Genomic DNA, 22,214 nt, shown 5'->3' with positions numbered 1-22,214 from the left:
ACGGCAGGCAACCGTGTCCGTGGCGTTGCTGATGTCCATGGGCGACGGTAACCACTCACCATTAGGTGGCCGTATGGTAGTCTGCTTCCAATGGCACATACCGTACCTTATATCATTATTTCCGTTGTCAATAGCTCGCACCAGTTTGCCAGTGTTGTTGCCATATTCGCCGCAAGACACTTCGATTATGAACGAAGCCGGATTGTGGTAAGAAGGGCACTGCAGCTTCAGACTGCCAAGCCAGTCGACTGCAATAATACATTAGTAATAATTAGTAATAGATAAGCACTTCAAGCGCTCAACAAAAATGTTTACGGGCGTTGGCCACTAGATGGCTTCGCTTCGATTAGTTTCTCATTGCTCCTGTAGATGGCAGTAACATATTACCTATCCTATATTTTATTTTGAATGAAGGATTTTATAAATTTTCCGAAACAACAAATTGATGAAATTTAATGAAATTGTTTATAACAAATAAAGACTCGTATGTTTTTTTTTTTAATGTTCTGTATTTAAACCTATCCTACTCAATTTCCCTATTTCCTATTTCCTACATAGTTAAAGCATTTAATGATTGTATAATATGTAGTTATACAATAATTATATACCTAAACTTTGACAACATATAAGTATAGGGGCATCCGCTACAAGATGTCGCTAGTTTCCTTACAAACAAAATATTTGTCTTAAAGTACTTTACTTTACACTTTATGACTACTTTTAATGTATAAACTATATTTTGCTCGAGCATTACAGTAATAACCAGTATTAAGTCTACAAAGAATTTTCAAATTTGACTAAGCAGTATTCGGCTAGTGATGATGAATAAGTTCCATCTTGATAAAAACATCATGTAATATTATCTAATTAAATAAAAATAAAAAAAAATTATAAATTTAAATTTGATGCTAATCCTTTTTCTGTCGACACGATTTTAATTTCTTCGTTATAAGTAATCGAAGATCAATATCGTCGAGTATCGACTATACCAATACTTTACTAGTACAACTTGATTATTGACATCTGTCAAATGGGACTTCGTAATTGGAATAGAGATTAGTAGTAGGCAGAAAAGCCCACGCCACATCTGATGGTGACTGGTCACCACTATCCGCCCTTGATACGAGACACAATAACGTTATACGAAGCTCAAAGTACTACCACCATCCCGTCTATAACATAAAGAGATAATACTGTACTGGAATTTGTTTAAACGAAATTGAGACTTCGACATCATACTCCAAGGTCGATAGTGCGTCGACACAACGCTTTGTAACACAATGAACGAATGAGTTTAGCGCATTACTTACAACGAGGGTCATTGGCCTTAAAGTTTGCTTTTTTTTCCTACCTACGCTGATAGCCTTGAGAGGCTATTTCAGCTTCGCCGTAATGTGTGTAGGTGAGCTCATGGGTCTCAAACCGGAGTGTCGCTAACACTGACCCTAGCAAGAGCAGTGCTTCGCAGAATCTACCACCGGATCGGAAACGCGACCCACTGAGAAGATCCAGCGAGAAACTCAGTGGGCTGTGTCTGTGGGTTAATTCGCTCGTCGAGCCCTTCGTCGCAAGTGACCGGTGCTTGTGGTACCTAAAAGCACCGTTAATGGATCGGGAGGATCCGTAATGACGTGCTTTGGGCGACGTCGACTGTTTACCATTCGCTGTACAGGATCGGGTATGTAGTTTCCAGACGTATAGATGTCGCTACGTGAGCTTCCTGACACTCGCGACCGCATCCGTGACGCCTTACGTACCTAATCTCCCGGTGCTGCCCTGGTACACGCACTGGCCGTCCGCCAGGGTGTACAGATGGTCAAACTTCTCGAACAGCCTGGCGGAGGGCTGGTGGATGGTGCAGATGATGGTCCTGCCCTCGCTGGCGAGCGTCTTTAGCAGCGAGATGCATTGGAAACACGAAGAACTGTCCAGACCTTTGGACGAAAGCGGATAATCAACCAAAAATAAACATATGATAATCATGATAAAAATGAACAATAACATATGATAAGCGGTAGGCAGCGGCTTGGCTCTGCCCCTGGCATTGCTGAAGTCCATGGGCGACGGTAACCACTCACCATCAGGTGGGCCGTGCGCTCGTCTGCCTACAAGGGCTATAAAAAAAAAAAAAAATGACAGATTAAGACCATTTAGGAGAAATCAAGATTAAATTTAAAATGAACTTTGGTGTGAAAAGTGACATATTTTGGGTTTTTTTTTGTTAGGAATACTCGTGATTCCTTCGATACTCCTAATTCAATATCGGCTATTTTTAACTAAAGAGTATTTATTAGTGATAGACAAAGATAGAAGGAATAATAGTATTTAACTGTTTTGTCTTCCCTTATTTGTTTTTAGTTATAAAAGTTTGAAAAGATAATGAATGAAGATAGAGAGCTTTCGCACCTGATGTAGGCTCATCGAAGAACATAATAGGTGGATTGTTGACCAACTCCAGAGCGATGGAGAGACGTTTCTTTTGACCCCCGGACAGGTTCGACGTCATCGTCTTACGGTGTTCCATCAAGCTGAGGGTGTGGAGGATCGTTTCGGTCTGGGAAAGAAGAAACCCACCACATTATTCGCAACGCGACAAATATGTAAGCTTTTATATTTTTGATAGACCACGTCCAAAACTTACCTTTCAGACGATTTAGCTAAATCCTCATTGGCTAGTTTCATGTAGTTAAATTCTAAGTCAAACGTAAATTTTGGGAAATTCGTGAGCACGCACACATGCATAATTAGAAAACTTTGAGCCTAACACAGTATCTTGAACGTGGTATTTAGAATACTTTGGATTAAGAGTTTTCCTGTTTTTTTTTATTGCTTGGATGGGTGGATGAGCTCACAACCCACCTGGTGTTAAGTGGTTACTGGAGCTCATAGACATCTACAACGTAAATGCGCCGCACACCTTGAGATATAAGTTCTAAGGTCTCAAGTATAGTTACAACGGCTGCCCCACCCTTCAAATCGAAACGCATTACTGCTTCACGGCATAAATAGGCAGGGTGGTGGTAACTACCCGTGCGGACTCACAAGAGGTCCTACCACTAGTAATTACGAAAATTATAATTTTGCGGGTTTGATTTTTATTACACGATGTTATTCCTTCATCGTGGAAGTCAATCGTGAACATTTGTTAAGTACTTATTCCGTTAGAAAAATTGGTAACCGCCTGCGGGATTCGAACACCAGTGCATCGCAATATACGAATGCACTGAACGTCTTATCCTTTAGGCCACGAAGACTTCGAAATATTATAAAAACAACACTGTTGTCTTTTTCCAAAACCCCTACGCCTTTTTAAGGCCGATTGAGACATTCAACTGAGATTGAAATCTAAACAAAAAACTTGCCCGCACCAGTCTTATTAAATCGAAAAAAACCGGTCGAAACTTGGTGAAGGCACATTAATGTTAATAATTCTTATATTATTATTCAATTATGATACCTGTTTTGACATATTATGTGACGTAAAACTATGATACAGTTTGAAGATAAAAACATTGAGTGAGAATCTGCGAACGAATAAATCGGTGTATTTTTTTTTCATAACGCATATCGAGCTGGTCACGTTGGGCATTAATATTAATACTATACACGAGACGGATAGTTTGAGACTGGGCCGAAAATGGCTTACGTGTGGCGGGCAACGCGTTAGTAATAGAAAATGTCGAGGCTATCAACACGAGCTATGGATTCATTCATTTAAATTCTACTTATACGTGCATAGAAAAAGATATCTATATATTAAATACGTGAAGCAAAAACTTTATACCCCTTGTTACGAAAATTGCGCGTACAGAGCAGTATGAAATTTCCCACACTTATAGAGAAGATAGAGAAGGAGTGCAGAATGTAAATATTTTTTTAAATTATGCATAAAAAACACCTTAAATCAATAAAAAAACATTACACACACTAACATCTATTTGACAAACACACACTTAAATACATGTATACTTTGTTTATTATCAAACTTTTATTATTTAAAGTCTATGGTCAAATTGAGAATAGATTAATATGTATTGTTTGTCTTTAATATTATTTGTCTATAGTGTAATCTTGGTGAAATCTGTGAATAAAGAAGTTAATGTCTTTGACAATAGAACCATAATAATGTTCAAATTTATAATTTAAATTAATTAAAGTCGAATTTCGACTACTGCGGGACCACTTAGTCATAATAAAAATACCAAAAAAATGTAACTAGTCCAAAGTTATTTCATTCATTTTTGATTATGTTGACTCACCAGCATTTCTTTTTCGTCTCTCGTAGTGGAACTTGGCAGCTTGAGGGATGTCGCCACGCCCATGGCCTCTTCGACAGTTAGGTTGCCGTGAAGCTGATTATCCTGCATGATGTAGCAGGACAGCTTCCGGAAACTGGACAGGTTACGCTCCATACCGTTGACTGTTATACTACCCTCCATACCGGAAGTCCTGGTGGCGAAAATAATCATCAAGACAGAACTCGTTTGATCCCACTATTTAGAGTGGCGGAATAATTTATCTTTAGACTTTTCATTGTACTGCGTAATTTTTACTGGTGGTATGGTAGGACCTCTTGTGAGTCCGCACGGGTAAGTACCACCACCCTGTCTATTTGTGCCGTGAAGCAGTAATGCGTTTCGGTTTGAAGGGTGGGGCAGCCGTTGTAACTATACTGAGACCTTAGAACTTATATCTCAAGGTGGGTGACGCATTAACATTGTAGATATCTATGGGCTCCAGTAACCACTTAACACCGGGTGGGCTGTGAGCTCGTCCAACCATCTCAGCAATAAATACAATAAAAATTGGACCATTTGGTCTTAAAACATTCCATATGCTTGACGTAGCGGTGTTTTATAAAACAAAGCAATATTTAATTATTAAAAGGTAGATTCAGTAATGAGGAATAGTGAATCAAACGTTCTTAATATTGAACGCAGTCAGACAAATCCCTTTATGAAGTGTTCAACAAATGGCTGGTCTACTGAAGAGAATAAAAACATAGAACATTTTTAATATAAACTTGTTTTATAAATATTTTAACATCGTCACTGTATCTATTGAGTTTGATTAATTGAATTTTAATTATTGATTTAATTATTATTGATTTTATTAATACGTTAAAAGATTCTAGTTTAATATTAATAATGTTATTTATAAATTAGTAACAGTTGATGTCCTTTACGAAGAAATAGAACACGATCGTATTTTTTTTCTATTCTATCAGCCCATGGACGTCCACTGCTGGAAATAGTTGGGGGCAGCCGTTGTAACTACACTGAGACCTTAGTACTTAAAAAAAATAGGCCTCCCCCAAGCCTCGCCACAAAGACCGGTCCTGCGCTGCCTGCATCCAGCGGATCCCCGCGAACCTCAATAGGTCGTCGGCCCACCTTGTGGGAGGCCTACCCACGCTACGTCTCCCAGTACGCGGTCGCCACTCAAGAACCTTCTGGCCCCAACGGCCATCCGTTCCGCGAGCAATATGTCCTGCCCACTGCCACTTCAGTGTCGCAATCCTTTGGGCTATGTCGGTTACCATGCTTTTCCTGCGAATCTCCTCATTTCTGATTTGATCTCGCAGGGAAGCTCCGAGCATAGCCCTCTCCATTGCTCTTTGGGTGACCTTGAGCCTTCTCATAAGGCCCATTGTGAGCGACCACGTCTCAGTGCCATATGTCATCACTGGCAACACACACTGGTCAAAGACTTTCGTCTTGAGACACTGTAGTATTTGTGATGCTGATGATTGGATGATTTCCGAATGCTGCCCATCCGAACTGGATTCGACGGTTGACCTCTTTTTCGAAGTTGGACTTACCTAGCTGGACAGTGTGTCCCAGGTAAATATACTCGTCAACAACTTCGATACGATCGTATATGAGCCCGTAAACCTTTTTTAGATTAAAGTCCCGCCTACTATGAAACATGATATCGTCTTTTCGCATTAAAAGTGTACAATTTCCAAAAATATTCGAAATTGAGTTAATATGCGGAATTATTTGGTATCACCAGTATTTTTCTTATAAATACTGTCAAAAGAGCGTAGTTTAGTTTCAGTTTTTTTTTTTTAGCTTACCTATATTTTGACAGCTATTATAATAACAAAATTATTTTTTTACTGGTGGTAGGACCTCTTGTGAGTCCGCGCGGGTGGGTACCACCACCCTGCCTATTTCTGCCGTGAAGCAGTAATGCGTTTCGGTTTGAAAGGTGGGGCAGCCGTTGTAACTTACTTGAGACCTTAGAACTTATATCTCAAGGTGGGTGGCGCATTTACGTTGTGGATGTCTATGGGCTCCAGTAACCACTTAACACCAGGTGGGCTGTGAGCTCGTCCATCAATCTAAGCAATAAAATAAAAAAAAACATAATTTTATCTTACTTTAAAAGACAGATAATGTAACTGGTAAAAACTAAAAAATAAATGTTGCAAAGATGATTAATATTAAAAATATGCCTTTAAAACACTCTCTTGCAAAATTTAGAAGTTTTTAGATAATACAGTATTAATGCGAGAAGACTATATGGTATTTATTACATATCCTTCAAGATTGGACCAAACGAACCAATAGTTCTATTGAAAGAATTTTGACGAGCAATTTATGAACAATTAAAAATAATTGCGACAGTTCGATAGTAATCAACAACAACAATGGGCCTTGTTGCGGATCAATTTGTTATTACTGGGTCTGAGCAAGTTGATAGTCCAGTGCTGTGTGTAATCCGACCGGAATGCAAACGTATTTACAATAGACCGAAGCCTTATAATTCAATGGCAACATATGTATTCAATTCAAGTATTTAGGGTATTTTAGACTGTTATCAGTCAAGAGAAGGTTATTTGCCTTTGAAATGGTCCGGATTGAGCATAGTGACAGCGAAACAAAGTATTACATATATCAATTGATAATAATTACTGGTGGTAGGGCGTCTTGTGAGCCCACACAAATGGCTACCACCAAGCCAAATACCAAATATGGGCGGGGTCCATATTTTGCGCGAAACAATTTCGATTTATAATGTGACAGCCATTGGACTATAGCAGGGGTGGTCAACCCCATAGATCGTGGCTATTAGTTCAGTCGATCGTGGAAAGCCAAAAAATATAAATACATAGAACAGACTGCGCAACGTAATCACCAATCATCATCATGCACGCATCATCTTCATCTTGTATCATTTGTTAATGACCATTACGTCACATTATTTATGCTCTCCTCTTCTACACAATAGTTCGCTTTTATTATATAATTTCCGGTTTATTTTAATATTTTTAATAAAAGAAAATATACTAATGAAGTCGTCGTGGCCTAAAGGATAAGACGTCCGGTGCATTCGTATGTAGCGATGCACCGGTGTTCGAATCCCGCAGGTGGGTACCAATTTTTCTGATGAAATACGTACTTAACATATGTTCACGGTTGACTTCCACGGTTAAGGAATAACATCGTGTAATAAAAATCAAACCCGCAAAATTATAATTTGCGTAATCACTGGTGGTAGGACCTCTTGTGAGTCCGCACGGGTAGGTACCACCACCCCGCCTATTTCTGCCGTGAAGCAGTAATGCGTTTCGGTTTGAAGGGTGGGGTAGCCGTTGTAACTATACTGAGACCTTAGAACTTATATCTGTGGGTGGCGCATTTACATTATAGATGTCTATGGGCTCCAGTAACCACTTAACACCAGGTGGGCTGCGAGCTCGTCCACCCATCTAAGCAATAAAATAAATAAATAAATAAAAAAACTACTTATTTGTATACTGAACTACATTGTATCATTCACGCCTCAAGGTGGGTAATGGCAATTACGTTGTAAATGTTTACAAGATCCAGTAAGCTCTTAAAAGAAGGTGGACCGTGAACTCATCCACCCATCCAAACAATAAATAAATAAAACAAATGATATTTTGATGATAGAATTCGTCCAAAAAAAGGTCGGTCCAACAATGATGCTTATTTTTGTTGTGGAGCGTTTCGATTTGAAAGGCTTGGCCTTTATCACAATGAATTAGAGACTATTTTTTTAATTCGTGGTCTATACCTTCAGGAAAGAGCCTAAAACGAAATGGCCAGTGAGACAATGCGCCCAACAGCGTTTCTAAAAAAAAACATTTCAAAAAAGATTTGTTGCTAAACCGAATCACCGATAATGTATTTGGCTTTGATTACAATGCACCGATAAAACTTATCAATAAGTTTAACAGATAACACTAAAATAAATTACTGATGAGCTATAGATTAATACGATTCGAGTTGCTGCCGTTGTTATTTCGTGTGATTACGTTTTACTTCGACCTCGTTAAGAAAATAACACCAAAATGAACCACCACACAGAAACAATGGTTATTGAACAGCATACTATTGTTAGTACAAATGTAGGTAAAGACAAGGCAGCGCTGATAACCTGTTACGCTGGAAATTATCCTGATCATTTCCAGGGTTTGAATTTTTTAATTGTTCAAACTGAACGAGGAGATGCTATAAGCTTCGATGACCACTTAACGCCAGATGGAACGCGAGCCCGTTCAGTAAATTAGGACAATCTAATGAATGTTTTTAAATATGGGTGCGAAGAGTGCGGGTGTTGAGATTTTTTTTCGTTTGTCGGTGAAATCATATGACCTTATAAGACAAATAACCCATCCCCTAGAATTTAAAGATTCTAAACCATATCTCCGAAAAACACTTTATATTTTTAGGTAACATATTACATATTTTTGATAACAATACTGGGTAACTAATGCTTTTTATTATAATGGATGACGGTTGTGTGATGTTTTTATTTAAATTCTATTCTTCGATAGAGATCCAAAAGTGATAATTTTTTTATAAAAAACATTCATAGTAGCTACTTATGTAATTTCTCATGACTTAAGTCGCGACACTAAGCCTGTAAGACCAAATTGCAAGCCGATCTGGACGTTCCTATGCCTATTCTGAAGCTAGCATCCGACCTTTAACCTTACAATTTGAGATTTTATAATCGATCGCAGGGCAGACACGGACGTCCAATGTGCGTCCAAGCTAAAGTTTGGGTCCAATCTACATGAACCATCGCCTCGTCCCCTCAATTTATTTTATTCGATATGGCCAGTCATCAGGTCCATCAACAACAAATATTCGTCCAAACTGGAATGCATAGGTTACTCAGTTCGAGTTGTGGAATATTTGACTTACACAATGTTTAGAGATATCTCTTTGCGTTATATGAAATCGGGAGGGCTCATTTGCATCATACTTATTTAGACGTAACGTGTTTGACCACAGCTCACGATGGGCAACCTGCTTGTAATGCACTGACAAAGATTTTTCTTTCAAATATCATTATTGAAAAGAATTACCCTAACCAAACGTGGTTAATATACCATAAAATCAATAAAAAATACTGAAATTCTTGTTGTTTTAGTCACATTGCTGACTGGTTTTTATGTTTTTATTTAGTCTCATATTTAGCTCTAATTAATACAAAATAAAATGTACTTCATAATTCAGATAATTGTTTTAATTTTATTTAAACTCGTTTATACAAACTGAGTTGACGAGGCATAAGGAGAAAATATAAACTATATAAACGCAAAATAGAATGATACGTTCACACAATTTTGAAACTACAGTGGGTAGGTGATGCAATAAAGATTTAGGGACCTGTGCGTTCAAGAACTCAAGCAGTTTCCATAATGATTAGTGGAGGAAATCTAACTGCTGATGCTCTTCATCGGTGGAGACATTGTTTTGATGCAGTAAATACTCAGCCGCATACTGTTCGCACAACTCAAGAATGAATAGACAATAATAATCTTGGTGAAGTGATATTAAATGTATACACCAGAGGGTACCAGATGGTAAACGATGAATTCAGAAAACCAGTTTTTGTGGATGAGCTGCGGCTTATCGTACGATATGAAACGTTTTATGAAAAATTATGATTTTATTATTCCTTTTCTATTATTATAATTACCCATATTAACAGGATTGAGAGAATTCAAAAAAAGTTACTTCGCCACATGTCGTACCGTTTTAGGCCGCCTAATTATGTTGAATCTTATGTTGATAGGGCTAAATATTTTAAAATGCAAACATTGAGTGATCGCCGCGATATGTTAGGCTTATGTTTTTTACATCAAGTTATGAGCGGTACTGTCGACTCCCAATTCATCCTCAATAAATTCTCTTTGAAGGTGCCATCTAGGTTACCTCGTCGCCCCGTTGCTCTTTTCAGCACCCGCTTTAGCAGAACCAATCTAGGCAAGCACTCACCTACTCCTCGTCTAACTAACCTTTATAATAATCTAGTTAGAAAAGTTGAAAACCTTGACATATTTGGCGATTCCCTTCCAATATTTAAGAACAAAATTATAAAAAGTTGTTGTTGAACCTCAGCCTCAGCCTTGGTCTGAGTACTTGGGTATTACTGCCCTTGTTGTCTTTCTTTTGTTTTTAATTTTTTATTATTATTAATAGTATTATTAAATCTCTATTAATATATTAATGTAATGCATGCTGTGATTGCCTATAATTAGAGTTGCAATTATCAATTGCTCTATACATGTTAATGTTATTTTATGTCTTACTGTAAACCCTGTCGGTAATCCTTAAATAAATAAATAAATAAATAAATAAATAAATTATTCTTACTCTTCATTAGATCTTTTTTTTTTTAAAGGCAAAGGTACTACTGAAAGTAATAGACACTTAATTTTAATTAAGCCATTTTATGATTCGTTAAACCTACAGTGCGTTCATAAACTTGAGGAAAACAAGGAAGCCTTCCTTATAATAAACGAAATAACTGCAATTATTCCTTTTACGTTTCAAAGTTCATTGAAGTCAGTCTGGCAATGACATTTTAATGTAATTCGGAAAGGAAAACGTGTATGAGGATATTTTTATCCAAAACTAAAATAATTAACAAAAATATAAAAAAACAAAAATAAAATTTACCCAAATATGTTTCTATTAATTGATTCTTATTTGTTCCAAATGTCACATTTAATTTACCCTATTTCATTATTTTTTTGTTTTCCTACCTATTCTAGTGACCTCGAGGGGTCATACTAGATTCACCGGGCGAGTAGGTGAGCTCACGGGGCTCTAACCTGGGGACGTTGCTAACAAGTTGCGTTGCTCTAGCAAGAGCAGTGTTCTCGCAGAATCTACCACAGGATCGGAAACGCGACCCACTGAGAAGATCCGGCGAGAAATTCAGTAGGTTGTGTCTGTGGGTTAGTTTACTCGTCGGACCCGCTACCGATAACGGTTACCGGTGCTTGAATGTTTCTGTAATTTATCCTATAGAATGGACTTTTATAGGGTCGTCAAAATAAATAAATGGGACCACTATAGAATTAATTTGTTGTCCATCTGTCAAAGCTATAGCCATAATTTGTCATAATAACCCATGGAGCACTTGGCCTGTTGACCTAAAACTATGAAGTCTGGTCAGAGGCACGTTAATACAATCTTCTTATTACAGTGAGAAAAAAACCTGAACTTCGTATTTTTAAAACATAAAAAGGTTATTTTTAATTTGCGAACATACTTTTTTAGGGTGCATATTCTTTTTTGTTACAGCAAAGCAAAATTTATCTTTCGAACAGTCATAAGTCGAAAACAAGTTCTCTGTCCCTCTTAATCATATTATGGATGTATATATTTGTGGGAATGATGTTTTATTGAACGCATGATATGATGGATGCAAGTTGATGTTTGTGAACGCAGTGGTATATCGAGAATGGAAGGGGATGACGTGTGAGATGACAGAATGACGGATGGATGAACGACGACGAACGAAGCACGAGCACGACGAAAACGATTGTAATTTTAATTTATAGTGCTTTAATAAAACGTGGAAGTAGTAAACGCGAAACTTTTATTAATTGTCTGAAGGCTGCATCCCACATTTTGGGGGCTCGTCCGGGATCGGCCAAAAGAAAAGGCAAGTAATAATAATTGTTTCGACGCCATTACGAGAAACAAACAACGCGTCAATTGTACGAATATACACACGACGTATTTAAATCTTCATTGTGTACGACGATCACAAAAGATTGATACACGAGGATGGCAAGACGACGATCAAAAAGCCAGTCCTTCGATGACGACGACAGTATTTTCGATCGACCAACGCGTGGTGGAATGTTTCACTTAACGGAGAATATCATCAGGAAGTTTGACGGCAAAGACAAAACTTATGCTGTAACAAAGTGGATACAAGATATAGAGGAAAATGGTGACATATTCGAGTGGACACCAAAGCAACGGTTATTAGTGGCTCGACGGTCATTAACCGGCACGGCAGCTTTGTGGTTAAATTCTGAAAAAACGTTTCCATGCTGGGATACTTTAAAGATAGCCATCAGTAAGGAGTTCCCTGACACCATAGACGCCAAGACTATTCACGAAATGATGAGTGCTAAAAAGAAAAAGTCAAATGAATCATGCATTGACTACATGTTTGCCATGAAAGAGCTTGGACGCCGAGGCAAAATGGCGGACTACGTGGCTATAAAATATGTTGTAGATGGTATACAAGATCAAGAAATAAATAAAATAATGCTATATGGAGTCACAACGTACGCTGAATTAAAGGAGAAATTAAAAATATACGAGATTTTGAAAGAAAAAATGAAGAAAGAACCTATTTACGGAAAAGAGCAGAAAATTACTAATACAAGAGAATGGTCATCAAAAGTTCGATGTTATAGCTGTGGAGAAAAGAGTCATAAAAGTGAAGATTGCCCGAAAAAGATGCAAGGAAAAAAGTGTTTCAACTGCAACGTGTTCGGCCATATTTCTTCACAATGTCCGGCAAAGGCGGAAGCGTCATCGGCTACGGCTAGCAGCGCGAGAACGGAGCAGCAACCGAAACACACGTATATCGCTACGACGCAGGAGGGCGCGAACACAATTTTCGAAAATCAATCTGACGAAGTTCACAACGCTATGAATGCTGTGATTGGCTCTGCGAACAGTACGGTGCGCGACAAATGTCATAACAGTGAGGTTGACATTTTAAAAGTAAATAAAGAATGTAAAGTGTTGAAAAAAACTTTGAAATTAGTAAAATTGTGTAATAATAACGAAATTCATGCATTAATTGATACTGGTAGTGAAGTTAATTTAGTAACCATGGACTATTATGAGCAAATAGGCTCTCCGACGTGTTTTAAAAATGTAAACACAGTTCTTACCGGTTTAGGCTCATCAAAGGTAATATCAAGTGAACAATTTAAAACAAACATTGAAATCGACGGCTACACGTATCGTGATATAATATTTTATGTGATTCCTAGAGACAGTATACCTATTAAAGTGATATTGGGACATGAATTTTTAAGAAATGTTATTACAGTTATGAAAGATGGTTTGGTATGGATGAAACCAAATGATTGGTTGTTTAAGGTAAATTGTTTTCCATGTTCTATTGACATTGTAGGTCATGTTATGAATGAAAATGTGAGGAATGAAGTGACTAGGTTAGTAGATGAATATCGGCCATGTCAAACTAAAGAGGCTCCCATTGAGTTGAAAATCACACTTAAAGACGACATCCCAGTGGCTCAACGACCACGACGCATCTCACCAAAAGAACAGGATGAGGTAGATAAACAGGTTAAGGAGTGGCTGGAACAAGGAGTTATTCGGGTAAGCTTTTCTGAATATACTAGCCCAATTGTTCTTGTCAGAAAGAAAAACGGAAACATAAGAATATGTGTTGATTATAGATTAATTAATAGGAAAATGCTCAAGGATGAATACCCGCTACCCATTATCGATGAACTTATTGACAGACTGGCACCTGCGAGAATATTTAGTGCACTTGATCTTAAAAATGGATTTTTTCATTTAAGGGTCAGCAAGGATTCTATTAAGTATACATCTTTTGTAACAATGAACGGCCAATATGAATTTTTAAAGGCACCCTTTGGTTTATCAATTTGTCCCAAAGTTTTTACAAGATTTATTTCAATAATATTTAGAGACTTGATAACGAGGGGTATTGTCATAGTATTTATCGATGATTTGTTGATACCGGCTATAAATGAAGCTCAAGCTGTTGCACGATTGCGAGAAGTATTACAATTGGCTATGGAGTACGGATTACAAATAAACTGGAAGAAATCTCAATTATTAGTAAGAAAAGTGGAATATTTAGGACATGTTATTGAAGGTGGAACAGTTATGCCATCATCGGGAAAGACAGATGCTGTCATTAAATTTCCTGAGCCGAGAAATGAGAAGCAACTACAAAGTTTCTTAGGACTTTGTTCCTATTTTAGAAAATACATACAAAATTATGCAGTGATAGCACGACCTCTTACTGATATGTTAAGAAAGGATAAGAAGTTTGAATTTAACAATGAACATAGATTAGTTTTCAATATGCTTAAGGAAAAGTTGACCAGTAAACCTGTATTGAAAATTTATGAACCAAAAGCAGAAACAGAACTTCATACAGATGCCTCAAGTATAGCATATGCGGCTATATTATTACAGAAAGATGACAACAGTGAACTACATCCAGTACATTATATGAGCAAGCGAACAACTGACGATGAGAGTAAATATACAAGTTATGAGCTAGAAGCTTTGGCTATAATAGAAGGTATAAAGAAGTTTAGACATTATTTATACGGAAAGCATTTTAAGATAGTTACAGACTGCAAAGCTTTTCAAATGACACTGAATAAAAAAGATCTAGCAATGAGTACAAGAGTGGCACGATGGATATTGTTCTTACAAGATTATGATTTCACTATTGAACATCGTGAAGGTTCGAAGATGAAACACACAGATGCTCTAAGCCGAAACCCATATGTAGCTCTTATATTTTCAGACCTACATAGTGATTTAAGACGTGCGCAAGAGAGTGACAACGGATTAAATGCAATTATGAATATTCTGAGAGATGGTAAACTATATAATGACTTTTATTTGCAAGGAGGATTACTCTGCAAGGGACCACAACATTGTTTGGTTGTACCACAGAAGATGGAAATTGAAATTATTAAGAGGGCGCATGATAATGGTCATTTTTCAAAGAAGAAAACAATGGAATTGATTAATAAGGATTATTACATACCAAAATTAGAGAAAAAGATTGAGGATTATATTGCTACATGCATACCTTGTCTGTTAGCATCCCGTAAAGAAGGTAAACGAGAAGGATTTTTGAATCCCATAGAAAAGGGTGACACACCATTACATACACTTCACCTGGACCACATTGGACCACTTACGGAGACACGTAAGCAATATAATTACATATTGACTATTGTTGACGCATTCACCAAGTTTGTATGGTTGTTCCCTACAAAGAGTACATCTACCCAAGAAGTGTTAAATAAGCTGGAAATACATCAACAAGTATTTGGTAATCCTATAAGAATTATTTCAGATAGAGGGACTGCATTTACGAGTAACGATTTTGCACAGTACTGTAAAGAGGAAGAAATAGAGCATGTAAAAATAACAACAGGGGTTCCCAGAGGAAACGGTCAGGTTGAAAGGGTTCATAGAACAATAATTTCAGTACTGACAAAACTTTCAGTTGAGAAACCTACATTGTGGTATAAGTTGGTAAGCCGAGTTCAAAGAGCACTCAACAGTACTTACCACAGGAGTATAAATAGTACCCCATTTCAATTACTCTTTGGAATAAAAATGAAGAGGAAAGAAGATATTCAATTACTGGACCTTTTGATGGAAGAAGAAAGACACAATTTCATTGACAGTAGAGAAGAACTTAGGAAGGAAGCGAAGAAACAAATATTTAAAGTACAAGAAGAAAATAGAAGAAATTACAACAAGAAAATGAAAGAATGTACTATATACAAGGAAGGCGACTTAGTAGCTGTGAAAAGGACTCAGTTTGGTACAGGAATGAAACTGAAACCAAAGTTTTTGGGACCATATCGAATAGTAAAGGTCAAAAGAAAGAATAGATACAATGTTGAGAAGGCTGACGCACAAGTTGAAGGCCCTAACAAGACTACTACATCTGCTGATTTTATGAAAAAGTGGCCTGATTACTTAAGTGACTGAATAAACAGAAAGGATGAGTTCAAGATTGGTAGTATGAAAGGATGAGTGAATTATATTGTTAACCCTAGTTATAGTTCTATTATGTTACATTTATTAGCATACGATGTTCTAATATCCTTTTATCATAAGATGAGTTTTGTTTTTTTTTAAGTTAGTTTTGTTGTAATATGTTCAGTCTTTAGTCATATGATGTTAATGTAATAGTTGTTAATTGTTTTGTTTAAGAATGATTTATAACTTTTTGTATAACTTTCTCTATGTTGTAAGATGTTAGTGTTATAAAAAGGTAACTCTGAGGACAGACTTACGTGCAGGACGGCCGAATGTGGGAATGATGTTTTATTGAACGCATGATATGATGGATGCAAGTTGATGTTTGTGAACGCAGTGGTATATCGAGAATGGAAGGGGATGACGTGTGAGATGACAGAATGACGGATGGATGAACGACGACGAACGAAGCACGAGCACGACGAAAACGATTGTAATTTTAATTTATAGTGCTTTAATAAAACGTGGAAGTAGTAAACGCGAAACTTTTATTAATTGTCTGAAGGCTGCATCCCACATATTTGTCTCTTTTTAATGTCTCTTTTCAAATCGCAACGGTGCTAAAGAAGGTTTTATTTCAAAAATTCAAACATTTCATTCACAGTCTGCCAAAGACTCATCACCGACTTCATATTATTAAATACAAAACAACATTTTAATGGCCTCATGACGTTTTCGAAATTCTAAATGACATAAACAATAAAGATCGATTAAGTAATTAATTCGTTGTTATTGGTTCGATTGGTTAAAATATAAGGAAATCACGTTCACCACAGAGACGTTTTTAAAAATTTGAACACCGCCACAGTCGCATTGTTGGAGACTAAGGCCGTTTTCCAATTACAGCACAGAGCGCATTATACGGCATATTGCTAACTAAGCTTCAGCATAATTCGGCATTGTGCATCACTGAGTCGCATTATGCTCTGTAATTGGAAAACTACCATTAAGTAATGGTTAATTACAGAGCATAATGCGACTCAGTGACGCACAATGCCGAATTATGCTGAAGCTTAGTTGAGCATTATGCCGCATAATGCGCTCTTGTGCTGTAATTGGAAAACGGCCTAATATAACGAGCGATTTCAATGCGACTTTAACATATTAAGAAAATGTCACGTTCAAGTTTTCCCGAACAAAACAAGATTCGATAAAAAAAAAACATTCAATGATCGATGATGTATATATTAAAAAAAAAAAAGCAATTGGCATTGACATTGTCAGTTTAACGGTTTATTAATGTGTAATTTTTAACACACACATAACAAATACAAACGGTATCTTTCGTTTATTGATACAATAAATTTGTGGTTTTGTTATTTATTAGTTTTGTGACTAGTTTATTTTTATCGCGATCTGATTCCCTTGGCGGTATACGATCTTCACAAAAAGCCTAAGCTACGATATTCTAAACTATACATTTGAGCACTTTACAAAGGAGCAAAGTCGTCGTGGCCTAAAGGATAAGACGTCCGGTGCATTCGTATCTAGCGATGCAACGATGTTCGAATCCCGCAGGCGGGTACCAATTTTTCTAATGAAATACGTACTTAACAAATGTTCACTTCCACGATGAAGGAATAACATCGTGTAATAAAAATCAAACTCGCAAAATTATAATTTGCGTAATTACTGGTGGTAGGCCTCTCATGAGTCCGCACGGGTAGGTACCACCACCTTGCCTGTTTCAGCCGTGATGCAGTAATGCGTTTCGGTTTGAAGGGTGGGGCAGCCGTTGTAACTATACTGAGACCTTAGAACTTATATCTCAAAGTGGGTGGCACATTTACGTTGTAGATGTCTTATTTATTTATTTATTTATGTACACACAAAAAAGAAGACATAGTACAGAGTAATAGGAAAATTATGTAGAAAGGCACTGCTTATTTCTTTAAGAAATATCTTCCAGCAGACCTGCGAGAGGATTATGAGAATAATAATTAAAATTCATGAGTGTGTGTAGAACAGCTAAAATAACAAATACAACATGAGAATTATAGTAATGCACATACACATAGCAAATAGTGTTAAACTTGAATACAAAATATTATACCGAAGCCCATAGACCCCATGTTTTTTTTATTTTTTTATTGCTTAGATGGGTGGACGAGCTCATAGCCTACCTGATATTAAGTGGTTACAGGAGCCCATAGACATCTACAACGCAAATGCGCCACCCACCTTGAGATATAAGTTCTAAGGTCTCAGTATAATTACAGCGGCTGCCCCACCCTTCAAACCGAAACGCATTACTGCTTCACGGCAGAAATAGGCAGGGCGGTGGTATCTAACCGTGCGGACTCACAAGAGGTCCTACCACCAGTCTATGGGCTCCGGTAACCACTTAACAACAGGCGGGCTGTGAGCTCGTCCACCCAACTATGCAATAAATAAATAAAAAATAGCAACTACGCTGGGAGAAGGACAAAATATTACGCGATCTATGATGTTAGCAATTCCGTTTAGTAATCACAAGACACATATAAGCGACCTCGGCTACTTCGATCTATCTATCACTTATAATTCTGCTATTACGGACCGACTTCCGCATTATCGGCCCATAATTACAAAATAAACGCAAGTCGTCCTGATTCCTATCTCAAGGTGGTAGAGAGTATATTTGAAGCGCACACCAATTTGTACAAATTCGTAACTTAAAACGCAAACAAAAATGATTTTTAAAATCTATATATTAATACGTGAAGCAAAAACTTTGTACCCCTTCTTACGAAAATTGGACGAACGGAGGAGTATGAAAATTTCGACACTTATAGTTTATATAGAGAAGGAGTGTAGAAAGCCAATATTTTTTTTAATTATGCGTAAAAATACGTTAAATCAATAAAAAAATATATGACACACACTACCGTGTAATTGACACACACACACGCATATATACTCTTTTGTTTATTATTATAGTCTGTGGTCAAATTGAGAATAGATTAATATTGTTTGTCTTCAATATTATTTATCTATAGTGTAGCCTTGGCGAAATTTTTTACTATAGAGGTATATGATAGTCTTTGACAATAGACCCTTAATAATGTTCAGACTTATAATTTAAATTAACTATGTAAGCTTTGTGTTGACGTTGACGTTGACAGAACCATTAATATTTGGGTATGTAGGTAGGTATCAGAAAAACATTCAACCATTTTTAATAAAACTCTTTGTGAATTAGCTTAATTATAAAAGTAAAAAGGACTATTCAAATTTGAATATAAGAACAGTAAAGCATGAACATTTAATTGTCGATTCTCTGTTTTAGGTTAGTACATAGTTATTTCATTAATTGATATTTGTTAAGTAAAAGATTAACTGCATTTAATAAATAAAACTCTGTTTTAGATGAATCACATAGTGTTTTGTTTTAAGAAGAAAGATAATAGATAATCTTATAGCTATAGTCGAATTTCGACTACCGGGCAACCACGAGTATAATTAAAAGCTCATAAATTTAATTGCCTATGACTTCACGATAACGACTGCTTGATGGTCGATCATAATACAACACAATCACGTATGGAATTATGTATAGCGTGGGAAAGAATACACAGAAGCACTATGTTCACTCACAATTAGACAAGCACATTTATGCAGTACCTGGTAGTTTTCCAATTACAGCACAAGAGCGCATTATGCGGCATAATACTCAACTAAGCTTCAGCATAATTCGGCGTTGTGCGTCACTGAGTCGCATTATACTCTGTAATTGGAAAACTACCCCTACTATGAAGTGACATTTGATTTGCAACTAGTCCCGATATGCTTAAAATTATAATTACACTAGCAAAATAAGACCCGGCCACGCGTTGCTGTAGTTAAGGGCTTTGTTTCTAAATAACACTTGCCCGGCTACGCTAATACCAAAAATTAACAAAGTAAGAACAATTGGATTTCACTGTATTGCATTTACGCCATCAAATTGTAGCTTATGTGAAACATCTATGAGATATTAATGTCAATTGATACAATTATTGTACTGTAGTGTTAAATTTTTAATGAAAGGCTTAAGCGACATTTAGCTTAATATGCGACATCTATCTTGGTCACTAAAGGTGAGTTTTATTTGGTATTAGCATCAAGAGTTCAATATATTTTAATAGAAGTTCAATTACGTTTGTTTACTCCATTGAGATAGCTGAAGAAGTTTTTTTTTTCTTACGATATTCTTTCCAAAATTTAAACTTTAAACTCTCCTCTTGTAAAGTTGCAAAAATGTCGCTTAAAAAAATAGCCTTTCACTTCTCGATATCTAATATATAAAATTCTCGTGTCACAATGTTCGTTCCCATACTCCTCCAAAACCGCTTGACCGATTCTCATGAAATTTTTTATGCATATTCAGTAAGCCTGAGAACCGGCTACTATCTATTTTTTATACCCCTAAGTGATTAGGGTTGTCCACCCCTAACATTTTTTTTTTATTTGGATTTTTTGTTTGTTATAATGAGGTATTATGTGGTTGAATGAGGTTTTGTTATTTTTATTATATATTCCCTCAACGTTCACAGCGCTACATGCCTCTTTCACTCATTTACCACATCCTTACACACTTACAATAAGTCAGTTTTTGTTTCTACACTAGAAATTCCCTAGAAATCTTATATATGGCAAAACAATGTTTGCCGGGACAGCTAGTATACTATACTATTTGTGTGTATATCTATCATCGAAACACTATACTCTATTCCAATTACGAAGTTCCTTTTAACGCTTCTTAGAACGATCTATATCTCTATATATGAAAATGAATTGCTGTTCGTTAGTTTCGCTAAAACTCGAGAACGGCTGAACCGATTTGGCTAATTTTGGTCTTGAATTATTTGTGGAAGTCCAGAGAAGGTTTCAAAGGTAGATAAATATGAAAATTCTCGGAATTATAATATAAAAACAAACAATTTTGTATTTCCTTTGATGTGTCCCCCATAGGACGGATTCCTTTTGTTTGTTTTAAGTTTAGTTTATACAAAAGTTTAGGTCTTTTGTTTATCGATTGAGGCACTACGAAATCTGCCGGGTCAGCTAGCTTGAAATAATAATTATTTTTGTTCATGGTCGTAAACATCATTTAAAAAATACACAATCAATCTAAATCATTATACAATTAATTCACATACACAATAACATAATAATAACATATGTCTCATAGGACTTCGTAATTGGAATAGAGTATAATTAGTTTGACATATTTCATTCTATCCATCATTGCATTCATCTATTCGGATTTTTCATTACAGCATTTTTCGTCTTCGCGATCACCTTTTCCTTCAATTACATTTCCATAACGGCGTCTTTCATCATCAGAATCTTCATCTCAATCTTCACACGTACGAGTTTGAAGCGGCAGTTTACTGGTGGTAGGACCTCATGTGAGTCCGCACGGGTAGGTACCACCACACCGCCTATTTCTGCCGTGAAGCAGTAATGCGTTTCGGTTTGAAGGGTGGAGTAGCCGTTGTAATTATACTTGAGACCTTAGAGCTTATATCTCAAGGTGGGTCTATGTGCTCTAGTAACCACTTAACACCAGGTGGGCCCTGAGCTCGTCCACCCATCTAAGCAATAAAAATTTAAAAAAATCAAATCGACGGCACCGAAGCCAATTTTATCGATTTTAAATATTATGGACCTTTGACCGAACTAATCTAATAGTGAGAGGAACATAATGTTTGTCCGTCGCGTATGCGTAATACTGTTTAATCGAGATGCGAAACAAACGATCGGACGCGACCCACATTACAGTGTCCAGTTGATAACGACACAACCGGTTCGACGTAACGATTAAATTGTGCATTCATTTTTATTAGGTTGCGTAGTGCCTTGTGTATTTTGTTTACTGTATCAGATGACTCAAATACGTGTTGGTCCTTTGGATCTCAACTCGCGAGCGAAGGCGAAAGACACAAGTGAATCGTCGTCGAAAACCGTCGTTCATCTTAAGACGTGAGGTGGAGGACCCATTATGATTTAGTATTACAATTATTTAGTGTTTTTTTTTTAATATAACCTCTAACTATATAGATCTACGCTGCAGAAATATGATGATGCAATTTATCTAATACGATAAACCGTACAATGCGTCATTTCAGTAGTACTGTTACGCGCTGGGGT

At 36.7% G+C, this 22,214-nt stretch overlaps 1 protein-coding gene across 2 annotated transcripts in view; it reads right to left on the bottom strand.

Moving 5' to 3' along the window:
* LOC101738887 (ATP-binding cassette sub-family G member 1-like) overlaps positions 1 to 22,214 on the bottom strand; it is a 51,191-nt gene that overhangs the window by 11,196 nt on the left and 17,781 nt on the right. For both annotated transcript variants that reach the window (NM_001279469.1, XM_012690887.3), the window contains 4 exon segments: positions 107 to 248; positions 1,758 to 1,934; positions 2,407 to 2,554; positions 4,260 to 4,449. In NM_001279469.1, coding sequence (NP_001266398.1) covers positions 107 to 248; positions 1,758 to 1,934; positions 2,407 to 2,554; positions 4,260 to 4,449 — 657 coding nt within the window.

This window comes from Bombyx mori, chromosome 12, assembly GCF_030269925.1.
Source record: "Bombyx mori chromosome 12, ASM3026992v2".
In the NCBI taxonomy this organism is placed as follows: Eukaryota; Metazoa; Arthropoda; class Insecta; order Lepidoptera; family Bombycidae; genus Bombyx; species Bombyx mori.
This window is presented reverse-complemented; position numbering and strand designations above follow the sequence as displayed.